Below are 15,893 nucleotides of genomic sequence, written 5' to 3' on the forward strand. Positions count from 1 at the left end.
AATAACCCCCTTTAAGCTACATTATTACTATTTAATAGGGTCTCCTTTTGAAAAGATGAAAAAGTTATGTTAAGAACATCAGATGTTAATAAGTCGGGTGTGAAATTGTTTTATCGTTTTGATAGGGTGAAGTGCAAACCAAAAGCAGGTTGCGGCTTTTCAGAGAGAGCTGACCTTCATTTCACTATACTTCCCTGTTTCAGATGGCTTAAGCTGACACACACACACACACACACACTGCACAAACATACACTGTGGAAGTCAAAAGGATTTTGTTTATCAGATTTTTCATAACAGTAGTTACAACAGAAAAGAGAAAACAACATTCTCTGAGTTTTAAAACATTTATTTATTTTTGAAGAAACGACCAGAAAATTGCCTTATATGAACATATTGGCTCACACTGCACATACACTGTGGAAGTCAAAAGGATTTTGTTTATCAGACAGGTCTTCAGGCCTCCTTAATCCCTGTCCAGAGAATATAAACAGATTTGGAACAGGAAAGACAAAGATGTGTTTATAGATGTGAGTGTACATATATATGTATATATATATTCTTTAAAAAAAAAATATATATATATATATATTTACAAAAATATACAAAAAATTATATATATATATATATATATATATATACTGTATATATATATATATATAGGAAACCTCATTTTAAATCTATATTATCCCTAAGTGTCCACAGTACTAGCTTCTCACTTTGGCGATAAACGTAATAATGCTGAATGTCATCTGATCTATCTGAAACTATGACCTCAATCCCTAAAAATGTTAGCAGGAGTGAAGGCATAATGAAATACTTCATTAGCTGTTTACCTGCATGATGTCCATTGGGGTTCAAGTGTCCATGGTCAAATCCTGAGTTTGTGTACACTGTAAAACTTTTCGTTGTAAATTTACAGTAAAATACTGGCAGCTGGGTTGCCAGCCACATTCTGTATTTTTACAGGACTACTACTGTAAACAACATTTACAGTTCTGTACTGTAATTACCAAATACAGTATTATACTGTTATATAACTTATTTTTACAGTATTAGACTGTGTTATTTACAGGGAATACTGTAATTCCTGCTTTTCATTCCGTACTCTTAGATTTACAAAATTAAAAATATTATAAGTTTTTCATAACAGTAGTCACAACAGAAAGAGAAAACAACATTCTGTGAGTTTTAAAACATTTATTTATTTTTGAAGAAAAGACCAGAAAATTGCCTTATATGAACATATTGGCTGAAATGCCAGCTGTAGGTTTTTTTTGGGGCCGTATGGGCTAGGGCTGGGTTGACAATATCGATGAATTGATTTTCATTCTTTATTTTCATTCAATTCATCTTCATTTTATGAAACGATATCGATTCTTAAATCCCAAGCTTGATCTTTATGCTGTTTTTATGTTCAAATTCATAAACAAAACTTCACTAAGCAGTATTTGTAAAGCATCTCCAATTCAATAATTGAAATTAGCTTTGAGTTTTGTTACTTTTTATACCAAGCAAATTCTCAGCTTTCAAATTATGTCAATTATATAACAAAATTTCAACAATAAATACTGTTTTAGCGCTCTTTAATGTGGTGCGACAGATCGCTGTAGTGCCTCCGTTCAAAAGACACATAAACCGATCGTGTGTTCTGCTTTACTACTTGTTTAAAGCACGAAATAAACATGAATGAACATCAGAGAGCATGTTGAAAGAAACAGCACAAATTGCTGAAATGTAACGTGACTCATGGAATTGCCCAATCCGGAAAGATGTCAATAAGACAGCTTGTAAACAATCTCACATTCAGCCTACAATGGAAAAGTACAGTAACTAGAGGATAATTTTGCTGAATATTCACACTATATTACACATTCATTATAGGTTTACTTGATCTGTTAGTGATGTCAGTATTATTTAATGTATTTTTGAATGAATCTGTCACAAAAAAGTTCAGCCACCATTTACTTAAAAGGGTTATTTCAACAACTAATTGGAGAAGAAAAACTAAAATTGTATCATTAAAAAGTTATGTGCAATTTAAATATTTTATTTGAGTGTTGATATATTTTTAAAAAAATATTTAAATACGAGACTTTTCTCATAATACTAACTGACAGGATTCTCTGTACAGCATTGGTTGAGAGATTGTTGATAAATATCCAAATGAACTGATATCGAATCAAGAGTTGTGAATCAGAATCAAATCGGTTTGTGAAATCTGTGTCAATATCCAGCCTATCCAACACTGAACACAGATGTGTGTAGTTTATTTCACCACATCCTAAACAAATCCTGTATTTGTGCTTTTAGCACTCTGCCATGGAATTGACATTTTAATTTTTTTAAGAATAAAACGACCAGTTATTTTATTTTGCTAAGCTAATTTCATTTATTTAACATTTTAACATGTTTTGCATAATTTGACAACATATACAGTATTATAGGTGACAATACCTTGTTTTACACCCCTGCTGCAAAAATTGCTAAACCAGCTAAAACCAACTCAACACCTGCAAGGCCAGGCTGGGAGACCAGCTTGAGCAACTAAAACCAGCTAAGATGTCTGACCATGATTGACAGTGTGGTAAAGAAGCACACTAAAGTTTAAGAAAACTTTCTTAGGGGCAAAACTATTTGTGGTGGAAATATCACCTGTGACAGCTGTAATCTTTTACAAATCATTTGCACGCAATAAATATTTAAACGGTTTCAATTTAATTTCAGTTTGTTAGATAATCACACTTTTGAACATGTACACTCTAAAAAAATGCTGGGTTAAATACAACCCAGTGCTGGGTAAAATAGGGACAAACCCAGCAATTGGGTTGTTTTGACCCAGCGGTTGGGTTAAATGTTTAACCCAACCTTCTGGGTAGTAACCCAACCACTGGGTCAAAACAGCCCAATTGCTGGGTTTGTCCCAATTTTACCCAGCACTGGGTTGTATTTAACCCAGCATTTTTTTAGAGTGTAGTAATTCATATTTTACAGTATAATGTATTTTTAAATGCCTGGTTATGGGGTTATGGGAAAAACATTAAAATCTGTTAAAAGAAAAAAAAAAAAAGAAGAAGAATAAATACAACCACATGTTTACTTGGCTGCATACCTTGTTAGAAAAGTTCACAGCTGCACTGCAAAATAAACAACAGATAATTCAGTTCAGAAAGTCTGCCCACATCGAAATTTTGCACTTCTCCCTTTTCATGTTTAGAACAGCATATTTATTTTGAATTCAACAGAAGTCTCTTTGCATAAAAGTGTCTATTCAGCACATCAGAGTGAATGGAAAAACACCATTTGGGTGTGTCATACATTGCTAAATGTGATTCAACACATACTGCACGAATCATCCCACAATGCAAAGCTCTCAACTCGTGATGAATAAACCAGATAATAACAGCTGTGATCTCTATTTTGCACCATTATTTGTTTGAAATGCTGAGATATATTTTTCACAAAATTGGATTAAAAGGAAAAATAACCTTTTTTTTCTTTTCAAGTTTGTAACTGGATGCCACACATATGCAACAAGATATCATGTGACGTAGCATGCACAGTTTTGAGTTGCATACTTTTTGCATACTACAAAAAAAAAAAAAGTGCAATGCACAATGCACAATATTCTTTACGTAGATTTCATATCTGCAGCGATGACCCATAATGCCATGCTCTTATCCAATCTGTTGCTAATGAAAAATGACTATATGAGGGCATAATCCACTTTGATATAATCGCTCCCTGGCTGTCCCTTATAAGCATTGTAATCCGGCCGTTCAGCAGAGGCTTGAGAGAGGAACGATTAGTCACAGGTCACCTGGGAGCGACTGCGATTAGCAAATCCCACACACACACCAACAGACCAGACCGCCTTGTTTCTTAGCATTATGACTGTTGTAAACACACTGCATGTTCAATACTTGCTTTGTGTCTTTGCTTTGTTTGAGTGGCTCACATACCTGCATAATATTATGGATTTAGCTTTCCATCAGAAACATTAAGATGTTAGGATTATGATAATCACACAAGCAATGTTATTGTTCCACGGGTGATATTCAAAATGATATTTATACAAGAGTTCTTATTATAGCTATTTTTGGTTTGTTTTTAATTTTACCTTGAAATATCAGTTTCAAATCAATCTGTTTTCTAATTTCAAATGTTACTTGCAAAATGTTAATAAAAAAAACGGCAGCAACTAATGCACTTGCACAGCTATTGATTTATTTACGACAGTGAATTCCACTCAGTTAAATGTAGGGGGCTCAAAAGTCACAAAAATACACAAAACTATTTTTACTCTGCCAAAGATGATTTTGCTAAGAAGTCAGAGTAAACGAGCAAAAAACAGCAGTGTTGTCTCGTTCCTGAATGAATCTGCATTATTGAATGAATCTGTTGAGTAAAACTTCCTCACAGAAACTGTCCCAACCTTCTGGGTAGTAACCCAACCGCTGGTTCAAAACAACCCAATTGCTGGGTTTGTCCGTATTTTACCCAGCACTGGGTTGTATTTAACCCAGCATTTTTTAGAGTGTACTATTTATACCAGATAAATATTGAGATATAGTAGACATTATAAAAATTGCATGCTAGTATACTGTTCTGAATTTAGGCACTTAATTTTGTCCCTGACCAAATCAGTGTTTTCAAAGAATCGGTTGAATCGTTGATTCAATTATTCAGTCATACACTCTAAAAAATGCTGGGTTAAATACAACCCAGTGCTGGGTAAAATAGGGACAAACCTAGCAAATTGGGTTGTTTTGACCCAGCGGTTGGTTTACTACCCAGAAGGTTGGGTTAAACATTTAACCCAACCGCTGGGTCAAAACAGCTCAATTGCTGGGTTTGTTCCTATTTTACCCAGCACTGGGTTGTATTTAACCCAGCATTTTTTAGTGTAGTCACTTGCCGCCACCTACTGGCATAACGATAAACTACAGAAATAGTACTGTGTGTCTAAATTCGCATTCTTTTGTACTGATCTGTTACCTCATCATAATGCCCAAACAGACTGATACAGACAGTTGTAGTGGGTAGTGAGTATATGAGAGCAACGAATAGTAGTTGTGACTGTTCCACTGCTATTCCAACTTGTAATTCTATTTTTTTCCATATGCCATGATCTCACTATATAACAGAGGGATGGGGTACCCAGAGGCCCAGGCCATGGATGACTATCCAGTTCAGAGAAAAGGGGACAGACTGCCCTTTCAGGTAAAAAACTCATCGGTCATCCTTTTGTCTTTGCTGTGAAGTTTGTAATTATATAGGATGAATTTAGGTCAAATGGATCAGGTTTTGCTTTTGAGATGACTGGGAAAAATGTCCCAGTTAACCCGAGTTCTATATTAATTTACCTATTCATTTTAGTAATTTTTTATTTAATGTCACACACATTCATTCAATCATTTTAGGACATAAAGCCTGCTTGGGTGACAAGTTTGTATATTGAAGTCACCTTTAAATCATATAGGTCTTTTTGCCTTAGGTGACAGTCTAAGATAGCATTTTCTTTTTGCGTTTGCTTTATTTATAGATTGACTGATTTATTGATTATGACCCATAATTTATATAGTAAAATCTACATTTATATTTAACGTCTAACTCCTGCATATACAGTTACATTCATCACATAACTCTGAATAATCATGCTGTGTCTTAAGATGGCATGTCTTAAAATGTGTGTCTCAAGTTCATTGGTTGCTCCCACATGTGTGAACTGTCCAGTGACAAACGGATTAAGAAAAGAAGCTGCTCAATGCTTTTTAGAACAACAATGTCAAGTATAACATTTGCTGCATTGCATTTTATTGCTACATTTAACCAGTATTTTAAACATGAATTAAATAAAGTTAAAACTTCTGTATATGTCATTTTGAAAAGCAGTTCATTTTATTATTTTATGGTTACGTTTAAATAAAAACTTTTAAAAATGCATTTTTCAGTTTGGCAACTGATTTGTAGTTTTGAATCAAAAAATTGATTATTCATTCCTTAAGTGGAACTTAAGCCATTCATACAGTATGTTGATGTACCCCAAAAACTGCAAACACTGTGTAGATTTTTTATATTGCTGTGTCAACATTGGCTCAACCAATGTCTTGAGTTTGGCACGGGAATATCTGTTAGTGCAAACTCTTTGGAAAGTGTTCAGCAATTCCATTAGTGGTGCCACTAGTTGCACACAGCAGCTTCAAACTACTCATTTGCAAACTTAAGCATTGCTTCAGCAATACCTAGTAACTCTTATCTACATTTGTTTTATTTGATAATAACTGCTGTTCCCTCACTAGTTTTTAAGCAATAGAGATCACAAAGAGGACACATGCAGATTGTGGCATCACATGCTAGAATTTCACAATGGTGTTGAGCTTTCATCAGTTCGTGGCGGACCTGAAGCAACCGCAAACAGGAACCACTGTAGTGCAAACACCATTCAATACGGAAGATTTCTCCTCCTTATATTATCTGCTCTCTTTCTCCTTTATTTTGCAGATCTTCCCAGATCCAGTGGAAGTAGTTTTGAGTACTGAAGGCTGTCTGAGCTGCGCGCCGCAGGAGAAGGAGCGCCTGCCATCCATCGTGGTGGAGCCGACTGACATCAGCGAGGTGGAGAGCGGTGAGCTGCGCTGGCCCCCAGAAGACATGGACTTCGATGAAGATGAAGATCTGTTCTTGGAGCAGTGCATCCCACCTGCTAACATCGCAGACTGGGGGGAGGATGAGGAAGAGAGCTCGGTTATTGAAAACCACCAGCAGAACACTTCTCTGTTAGGTACTTTCACAACCATTCAGAACAACATCTAGGACCACACAAATTGTGTTGCCTTCTTTTGGGGGTAATTGGGTGGGAAATCAGTGGTTATCAGTTGAATTGAACATGGTAAGACATGATAAAACAGATCTGATGTCTTATTTTTGTAGGCCAACCTGGAAGTTCACATCACCCTAGTTTCCTTGACAAAAACCCAATACGATTTTTTCCCCCCACTGGTTGTTGGATTATTGCTGAAAATAAGCTTTGTGTATAACAAAAGTTTATGATTCTTACATGCTTTGTTCATAATGATAATCTTCACAAATTAAGGAATTTTATTGCATTTTCGAAGCCTAAGTAAAAAGCTAAATAAACTACACCATGGTCACACGACTTCAACATCACCACCATTAAGCTTCCAACAACTCTTTATTTGAAATCTACAAGTTGTCAAGTTTAAGAATAGTTTGCAAGAGTGTGATTATAAACACAATGAGGCTGTGAAAGCGACTAGTGAGTAGAATGAATAGCTGTTGGGTATGATGACATGTCATGTCCCCGACAACCTCTGTAGTCCCAATAAGCCACTTGTTAGCATCCGCCTTTTTCAAGATTTTCAAGTAAAATCTTATATATATCACAAGTGGGTATTACTGATAAATTGCATGTCATGGAATAAGATGTGAAAATATTTTGAGCTTGTAATAACCACAAAACTTATGCCAGACATTTAACCAAAAACCCATTCAAAAAAATCCATTGACGTCAGCATGATAGAACTGGAAGTGTTAAAATGCTAACTTCGTTTCCAGGTTATGGCTTACAAAAATATGCCATTCTTGCAGAACTCTATTGGTAGATAAAATAATGCTCATATTAGCCAAACTATCAAACAAACAGAAACGCATAGAGCAGGAGATGTGTTGAACGATGAGCTTTCAAGTTCCATGTGGGGCTAAAAAAATATTTCTGCAGAAAATCTGTTTACTTCTCTATCTTGCTCCGAAACCTCGTTTTAAACAGCAGGCAACAGATGTTGCGGCCAAAACGGGTTGTTGCAGCACTAAGCTTTTGAACCTTTCAAGTTTCAAATTGAATTTTTTCAATTTTTCAGCACAGAGGGCAACGCAATATATATGCATTGCTCATTTTCAGTTTCATTTACATTAGAGGAGTCTGGTTGCTTTAGTTTTGTTTCATTCTCTCTCTCTGTCTATCCATCTGTATGTAGATCTTCAAACAGATGACTTTAGGGACGACACCCCGACTCTACCTCCAGAGAGTGCTTCAACTCTGAACTGACGCCCAACGAACCCTTCCTGAAAATGACTTTATAGGTCATTACCATGAATTCTGCACTTATTAATAAACCCTTCAGGAAATGACTAGAGGATGCTTACTGAAGACCTATGGGACTGTGCGGTTCTGATTGTGGTCTGACTGTGGTCACACAAGTAAGCTGACACTTTCTGTAGACTAGAAGAAAAAAAAAAGAGCAACTTGTGAAGAAATTTACTGAAATGAAATTATACATTGTAATATAGTAGCTCATGAAGTCATTACAGTCTTTCATAGGTTTTTTGAATGCAAAAATTAGTTTCTGCATTTTGGGATTTAAACCAGTCAGCATGTTCACATTCCTCCTTATCATGCAAATCTGAAAAAAAAAAAAAATGCAGAGAAATCATTGAAAAAGGTGAAGGAGCATAACGGAAACTTGCATTTTAGTGACACCACATATCATCTGTAGCAGAGTGTTATGTTACAGAGGAGTTGAAATGTGTTGTATTGGAACATTTCTTTCAACGTTTTGAAAGAAAAGTTTAATTTTGTGCCGTATTTATCCCTTTTTTCTTTTACCCATGTCAGTTTTTGTTGTATTTCTGTCATGCTCATCTGCATTTTAACCTTTAAGTGCACCTCTGAGTAGAATAAAACAGCGCATTGTGTATGTTTATACCAAATAGAAAACTTTGTCACTCAGTTGTTGTGAAGCATTCGTCTTTGCAATATGTACATACACTGTTTTTCCTCAAATGATTATTACTAAATACAATTTAAAGCAATAAAATGCATCAGTACCACTACTGATTTTTTTTTTTTTGTTCAGATTCTTGTCTAACAGTTCTGTCCAATCGCATCACAATAATATGACCCTAAAAAAGAAGAACAGCATCTGCTGATTCAGATCGACATCGTCCTTCTCTTCTCTGTTCCAGTTCCAAATGAGTCTTCCATGACACTTTTTAAGTTTAAAAAGTTTTAAAGACCAACGACTGCATCAAAGATCGTGTAAAAGTGCTTCTACAACATCGCTAAGGTAAAGGCTTGGCACACAGCACTTTGCAATCGTTTCCTGGCTATAAGGGTCGCAAAAATAGAGGAGCTGAATCACATCTGGTGTAGCAGATCGGCACAACTTCACAACCAGAAATTCTGAGAGGTATTTTTTGTTGTTGTTCATTTTCATTGATTTTTAACACGATTAGAGTTTCATTTATGTAGTGTTGAACTGAATAAAAAAATTCTGAGAAACTATTTACAAAAAAAAAAAAAAGATTTTCATTATATGGACACTTCTTTCATGTGCCACAGAAGAAAGAATGACTTTACAATGAAGAAATGATAACAGAATTTTCATTTTTGATGAACTTTTCTATTAAGAACTTTTAAAATCTTTAAAAGAAAATAAAAACTTTAAGAAACGTCTTGAAATTTCTTAATAATGACCTCTTAAGTTGAAAAAGATTCATTTTAAGATCAGTTTTAAATGTGTCCTCACAATTGCATCATAAAGTTGCAATGTTTGACTCTTTAATAACCACTAGACACTGCTTTGAGGGTTTTAGCTTTGAGTAACATTGCACGTTTTCTGTTATTCGTCTCTTTCTCATTTCACAGCTGAAATGGAGGAAGGTGACTATATTTTTCCTGATGATTATAATGAGACCGACTGGTGTGAGGGGGTTGAAAACTGCACGGCTTTTGTGCTCCCCACTGTAACGCCACTGTCCAGGATTGGTTCCCGGCACTGGATCGTTCTGGTCTGCTACTTCATTGTGTTCCTGTTGGGTGTCCCGGGGAACGCTCTGGTGGTGTGGGTGACCGCGTTTCGAATGCCAAACTCTGTAAACGCGCAGTGGTTTCTGAATCTGGCCATCGCAGATCTGCTGTGCTGCTTGTCGTTGCCTCTCCTCATGGTGCCGCTTGCCCAGGACCAGCACTGGCCTTATGGTGCTTTGGGTTGCAAATTACTCAGCGGTTTGTTCTACATGATGATGTACTGCAGCGTTCTGCTCCTGGTCGTGATCAGCTTGGACCGTTTCCTACTGGTGACCAAACCGGTGTGGTGCCAGAACCACAGGAACACGAGGCAGGCCCGCTGCGTCTGTTTGGTCGTCTGGATTCTCGCTCTCCTGGCCGGTTCTCCTCAGTTTGCTCACATGGGGATACATGAAGTGAGCAAGACTAAAACATCATGTGAAGGCAGATACAGTAACTTGGGTCATGCATGGTCCGTAACCCTTACCCGCTGTTTTCTGTCTTTTCTGCTGCCTTTCCTGATCATCTGCATCAGCCATTGGAAGGTTTTCCTCACGACGAGCTCTGGCCGAGGGCAAAGAGGCAGCGACAAGTCAACCCGGGCGCTACGTGTCATCCTGGCATTGGTGCTCAGCTTCTTCCTGTGCTGGATTCCTTTGAACATCGTGGATATTCTGCTGTTAATGATGCAAAAACAATCCCATAACGTTCGAGTCAACTTGCATCTAGCCCACGTGCTGACGCTCTGCTTAGCTTACATTAACAGCTGCCTGAACCCGCTGCTCTATGTATGTCTAGGCCGCGGTTTTAAGGAAAGTCTGATTAGCTCACTGCGAAGTGTGCTTCACTTCGCATCCGAGGCACCGCCCCATCGAATCAGCATGACTGCGAACAGTAAATCAACCACAGACGGGTTCAGAGAGAAGCCCTTATGAAATCTTTGCGTGGAGATGTGGATCGAAAACCTATTCAAATACCACCCTCGGGAATCATTTGTAGGTTTATAGAAAAAGTTTATGGCTCACTAGTGGACATGCTGCACAACGAAGATGTACAAACTTAGTCACCAGTATTGTTCTATTAACAATATTCTTTTAAACCTCCATAACATTCTCGCACAATTCTTTCAAACAAACCAATATATAACCATTTCCTGTCATAGCTAATCAAAAACAGCAGAGCACGGTTCACTATATTAACATGCACTAATTTTCACCACTCGTAATTGATCCAGTTTGAATTCAGATTCTGGAAGTTGTGTTTATATGAACACGAAACCTTGCAGTCCGATTCACATATTCGTTTACATGCGCATTGCACCTATTGCGAACAAAAAAGTGCATGAAACAGAGAAAGCCACTGCAAGAATGTCGCAATTTGGAAATAATTCAGTCTCCTTCACATAAGTCAACATGCGCATTAAGGTGCGGTCACATTAGCGAAATTGCAGCAAATTTTGCGAACAAAAAAGATCCATTGTTTCTTTTCAATAGTGTAGAGAAGTAAGAAGCACCGCTCGTACAAATGTCACTTTCAGACAAAGCAGGTTTTCTTGCTCAACGCCATGAATTCACGTGAGCAAAACATGGGGAAGGTTTTTTGCCCTCACACGATCTCGCGTATTCCTGCTGGAATGACTATTTCGCACACAAAAAATAGTCACGGCAGCTAAATGTAACCACTTGCAAAAAAATAGTCACATTCAAGCGTTTACATTATTTGATTTATTATTTCAATCCGATCGAAATTTCATTCAGATCGAGTTCAATCGGATCGACGGAGATGTTTACATGAAGGCCTTTCAGTCCGATTGAGCCATCAATCTGATTATACACGGATTATTTGGGCGCATGACGCATCCGTGACAGTTTTGATTCGTTAGTAAACATATAATTCAATGGATTAAAATATTAATAACCATTTACAGCCAAATTAAAAATCATTTTAAATATTTACGTTTGTACATTTGCTTTATGATATGGTTAGGCCATATATGGCATTTCTGTGTATTGATTTACTGTAATCCTTGTATTCATTTTAAACTTTAAAATGTCCTGTTGCATTAATTAATCAACACTATTTTGCGATATATGGCACATAGCCTATAGCCTTTTTCATCACTGACATAACTAAAATGTTGTAATATTTGTTTTGTTTCTAGTCAGATTTGCTTTATTGTTAAAAGAATGTTCTGGATTAAATACAACATAGATACAAATGCGACTATTGATTACCACAGAAAATAATTTTAGCTGTTTGTAAATTCGGACAAAAACGCAGTTACACTCTTATGGAAGCCATAGTGTGAATGTAGGCTGCCACACCGAAATAAATGTTAACAACATACTGTATTAAAGGTGCACACATAACAATTAAGGTAATCTTTCGATGTGTTTTCTATATTAGCATGAGAAAAGCTGAATTTGCCAGGCGTAGTTTGTCCTTCGCGGTTGTAAAATGCCTGCTGCGTGCTCATGAGCTTGACTAACCAGTAGAGGCCAGTAAAGAGTGAGTGTTAAAACTAAATTTGACAGGCTAGTGCTGAGATTCCCAGCCGTGAGATGTGGCTTTTGGTGTATGTGGGTGAGTTTCGAGGCTATATGTGTATATATTCACCTGAAGCTGCTTAAAAAATTCCACCCTAACTTTCTGTTTCTGACATAAATCAACACAGAAAAAAATGGCAAATTCATATATTGTTACAAAGTAATCCGTTATTATGGACACTCATAATGAATACCATAAATCATGGCAAACTTATGGCCCATATAAGCATTAAAGGCAGAGTAAGCGATTTCTGGTAGCCAATGTTGATATTTGAAATCACCAAAACAAACACGCCCCTACCCCAAAAGGGTCTTGCCCCTATTTTGATAGCTCCGCCCCACATATACGTACGCAACCCAGGCAACGATTCGTTCTGTGAAACAAAGCAAAACCAATGTTACACTGTGTCTACGGACGTGAGCGGCGCGGTGCAACAAATCCCCGACAGAAAACTGCTGCCGGGTTCTATTTATGACGTGCTGATACAAATTTCAAATGTTTTTCAATGGTCGTTTGATCGCGTCCAGTGTAGGCAGACTTTAGTTGTTGTAGACACGGTGTTACTCACCTATTGAGAAGAAACAAAGCAACCTCGGCGTCCGATCGCAGGCCTCCGCTCCTTGAGTTCTCTCCAGCGCTGGAAAGCTGATCCGATATTTACACGGGTCCTACTTCTTGCCTTATCGTTCCGCAGACGTTTTCCTCTTTTGTTTTTTATCCGCCATCTCTATCTTTCTGTCGCTCGGCTCGGCTAATGTCCGTCCCATGCACTGAACGCGCTCTCCTCCACATCACGAGTAGACATGCCCCTTATTGCTGATTGGCTACAAGTTTGTTTTGCTATTCGGCCCGAATCAGTTTTCTAAAGTGTTTTTGAAAAATCACATACCCTGCCTTTAAGGGACTCCCCATAACACCCACAAATATACTTGGGGGGCCCCTGGTTTTTCAATAAAACTATAATACTTGAAACATGAAACTAGTGAAAATGAAAATTAAATGAAAATATTCGATTGCTGTATTAAATTTAGACCTGCTCATGTTACATTACAGAGTTGCTCATAATAACCAATCACACACGATTCTGTTGAGTTTAGGAATGCAGTGACCAATCAGAGGTGTTCAGATTAGTCAACGCTGAATTTTGTTTAGACTGAACCTCGCAAATTCCCTCATCATTAGCAACAAAAGTGCAGATGTACGTACGATAAAAGAGATTAATTTATCATACAGATTGTAAGAGGAGTTATGAGTGCTAGCAAGCTAGACTGACTGCTCATTTAGAGGGTGTTCTTTCACTGCATGATTCAGTCTAATAAAATGCATTTAGAATGCTCCCAAAATTCAAGATATGGGGGCAGAAAATATATTTATATCATTTCATATAGTTGATAAATATCACACGAAGAGTGCCATTGTTTCGCAAAAATCCCAAATGTGATATTGATTTTATACAACAGTTCAATAAAGTTAATATTAATAAACTTACGTTTTAGACACCATATAGCCTATTTTTGCTCTATTTCGCCAACAAAAAAAATTTTTCAAACAGCCACAGCACTGTTTTACGTCTCTGAGCAACTCCATGGTTTTTCGTTCCTGAATGAATCAACCGTTTAAATGATTCCGTTCAATCGCAATGACTCACTTAACAGTGACTTGCTGCCACCTACTGGCGGTTTTAAATTCACATATAAAGTACCTTTTCATTTTTTAAAAATAATTTCAATATCAGTATTCAACGTTTTAGGATTAAAATATCAAAACAGTATTTATGCATTTGTAACCGCAGTTTAAATGCATTCATGTCCTGCATTAAACAATGTGTAAATACATCTAAATGCCTCTTCAGATGCAGATTCTGTGTTTCCTCTGCATTGCAAAGATGAATTTTGTTGATAATGATTTTATTTGTTTAGTAACAGCCCCACATGTCTTATTATTCTAATTCAATTTATTGATTAAATATAAGAATTTGACACAAAATATAATGCACACTTCTAGAAAAAAATGGTTTTATAACGGTAAAAATGCCCATAAAGTGTAAAAATCACTTTAAACTTGTTGGAAAAGATTAATTTCTGTCACTGATGTGAACTGACCACGCAGAATATGAAGAATATCCAAAACTTTAGGAGTCAGCTGTCCAGGGCAGTCCTGTAGCGCGACAGACTCAGCCAAATATCATCTGATTCTCGTTATGGATAAAATCCCATAGGGATACCTAGGGACAACACAACTAGGCTATATATTTAATTTCTTTGCTTAGTGATCGTTAACTTCTTTGCTTAGTGATTGCTTGGTTCACCTAATTCACTGATCATGTATTTTTTTTTAAACTTTGTTATTGTTTTGAAAATGCCACCTCTAGTGGCGAAAACTTGGACGTGTCTAGGATAATTGTATTTTCCATTCAAAAATGGGGAACAAATATGCCATCTGTACACCATTTCTGTCAAGTCCTGTATAGTCGATGTATTAAATAAAATAAATAAATAAACAATAAAAACAGCTTTTGCTACATCACTTCAAATCACACCCATGGACGACTATGAATAAGAGTTTATTTACAACATGCAATGAGCAGGAACATATTTCAAAGACCACATGAAAATCTCTAAAATACACTGTGAGCATGAAATCAGACAAGGTGAAAAAATATGTTCAAGCAAGGCATATTTTAATACACTCCACACTGGAATGTATTTCCACTGTACAGCACAGGTAAGGGAGTTTGGCTGTGTAGCAGCAAGAAAATGAAATATTCCAAGTCCTCCAATGCACTAGGTGGCGCCAGTAAAGAAGCTATGTGATATCAAAGAGTTATAAAGTATAAATACTAACCAATTACTATAAATGTTGAAAAATTTTCAGTACACTACAAATGCGTTTTAACAAACATGCTACAAAATATTCATCAAGCTGATTTCATTCTTATGAATGGATAACGTATGTGCAAACAAGAGACAACACCTGGGACATGGCAGGCAAAGTGGTACGTAGTACTGATAAGGATGCCTCCATTAGCCCAGGCACATCCTGTCGTGTGTGTGTGTGTGTGTGTGTGTGTGAGATGAGTCGAAAAAATGGCCCCTTTAAAATGCTAAGCTAATGATAATCAATTCCAGGTGAACACATATTTCTCTTCATGCTGCAGATTGCTCTGAGTTCCTAGTAATTCCTGTTTGCTTGTTGAAAGAGAAAATATTCCCAGGCAAAATATTCTCATTCTGCATTACATAGAGGACAACATGACGTCATCATTAGCAGCGTAGTGTTAAAACGGCCTTGTGGGCCACACTCTTCAGGTGACCTGAGTTCAAGTCCTGGCTCAAGGTCCTTTCCTGATCTTGTTTACCTCTCTCTTCTCACATTGCCTCCTTCCTCTATTTCATTGTCTTGTGTATAATCAAGTAAACGATGATCTTAAAATGGCTTTATTTAGTAGGGGAAAGCTAAAATATATAGCAGTATTGTTGAAAAGATAAGAGATTTATGAGCATGCCGTAGAACATGAAGCTGAAGAAAGTGATTTATAAAC

The 15,893-nt window shown here is 36.8% G+C and overlaps 1 protein-coding gene across 1 annotated transcript; it reads left to right on the plus strand.

The window, feature by feature from the left end:
• Positions 1–8,536: 8,536 nt before the first annotated feature.
• LOC107733301 (C5a anaphylatoxin chemotactic receptor 1-like) lies at positions 8,537–12,191 on the plus strand. The gene is made up of 2 exons (XM_016544871.1): positions 8,537–9,206; positions 9,665–12,191. The coding sequence occupies exon 2, from the start codon at positions 9,670–9,672 to the stop codon at positions 10,738–10,740; it is 1,071 nt and encodes a 356-aa protein (XP_016400357.1). The 5' UTR covers positions 8,537–9,206; positions 9,665–9,669; the 3' UTR covers positions 10,741–12,191.
• The last annotated feature ends 3,702 nt before the right edge of the window (positions 12,192–15,893 follow it).

Source organism: Sinocyclocheilus rhinocerous, unplaced genomic scaffold (genome assembly GCF_001515625.1).
Source record: "Sinocyclocheilus rhinocerous isolate Xijiao unplaced genomic scaffold, SAMN03320098_v1.1 scaffold2355, whole genome shotgun sequence".
NCBI classification, from domain to species: domain Eukaryota; kingdom Metazoa; phylum Chordata; class Actinopteri; order Cypriniformes; family Cyprinidae; genus Sinocyclocheilus; species Sinocyclocheilus rhinocerous.

Bases quoted from the DNA above. Each gene is read 5' to 3' on its own strand.
- LOC107733301 (XM_016544871.1), top strand. From the start codon at position 9,670: ATGGAGGAAGGTGACTATATTTTTCCTGATGATTATAATGAGACCGAC.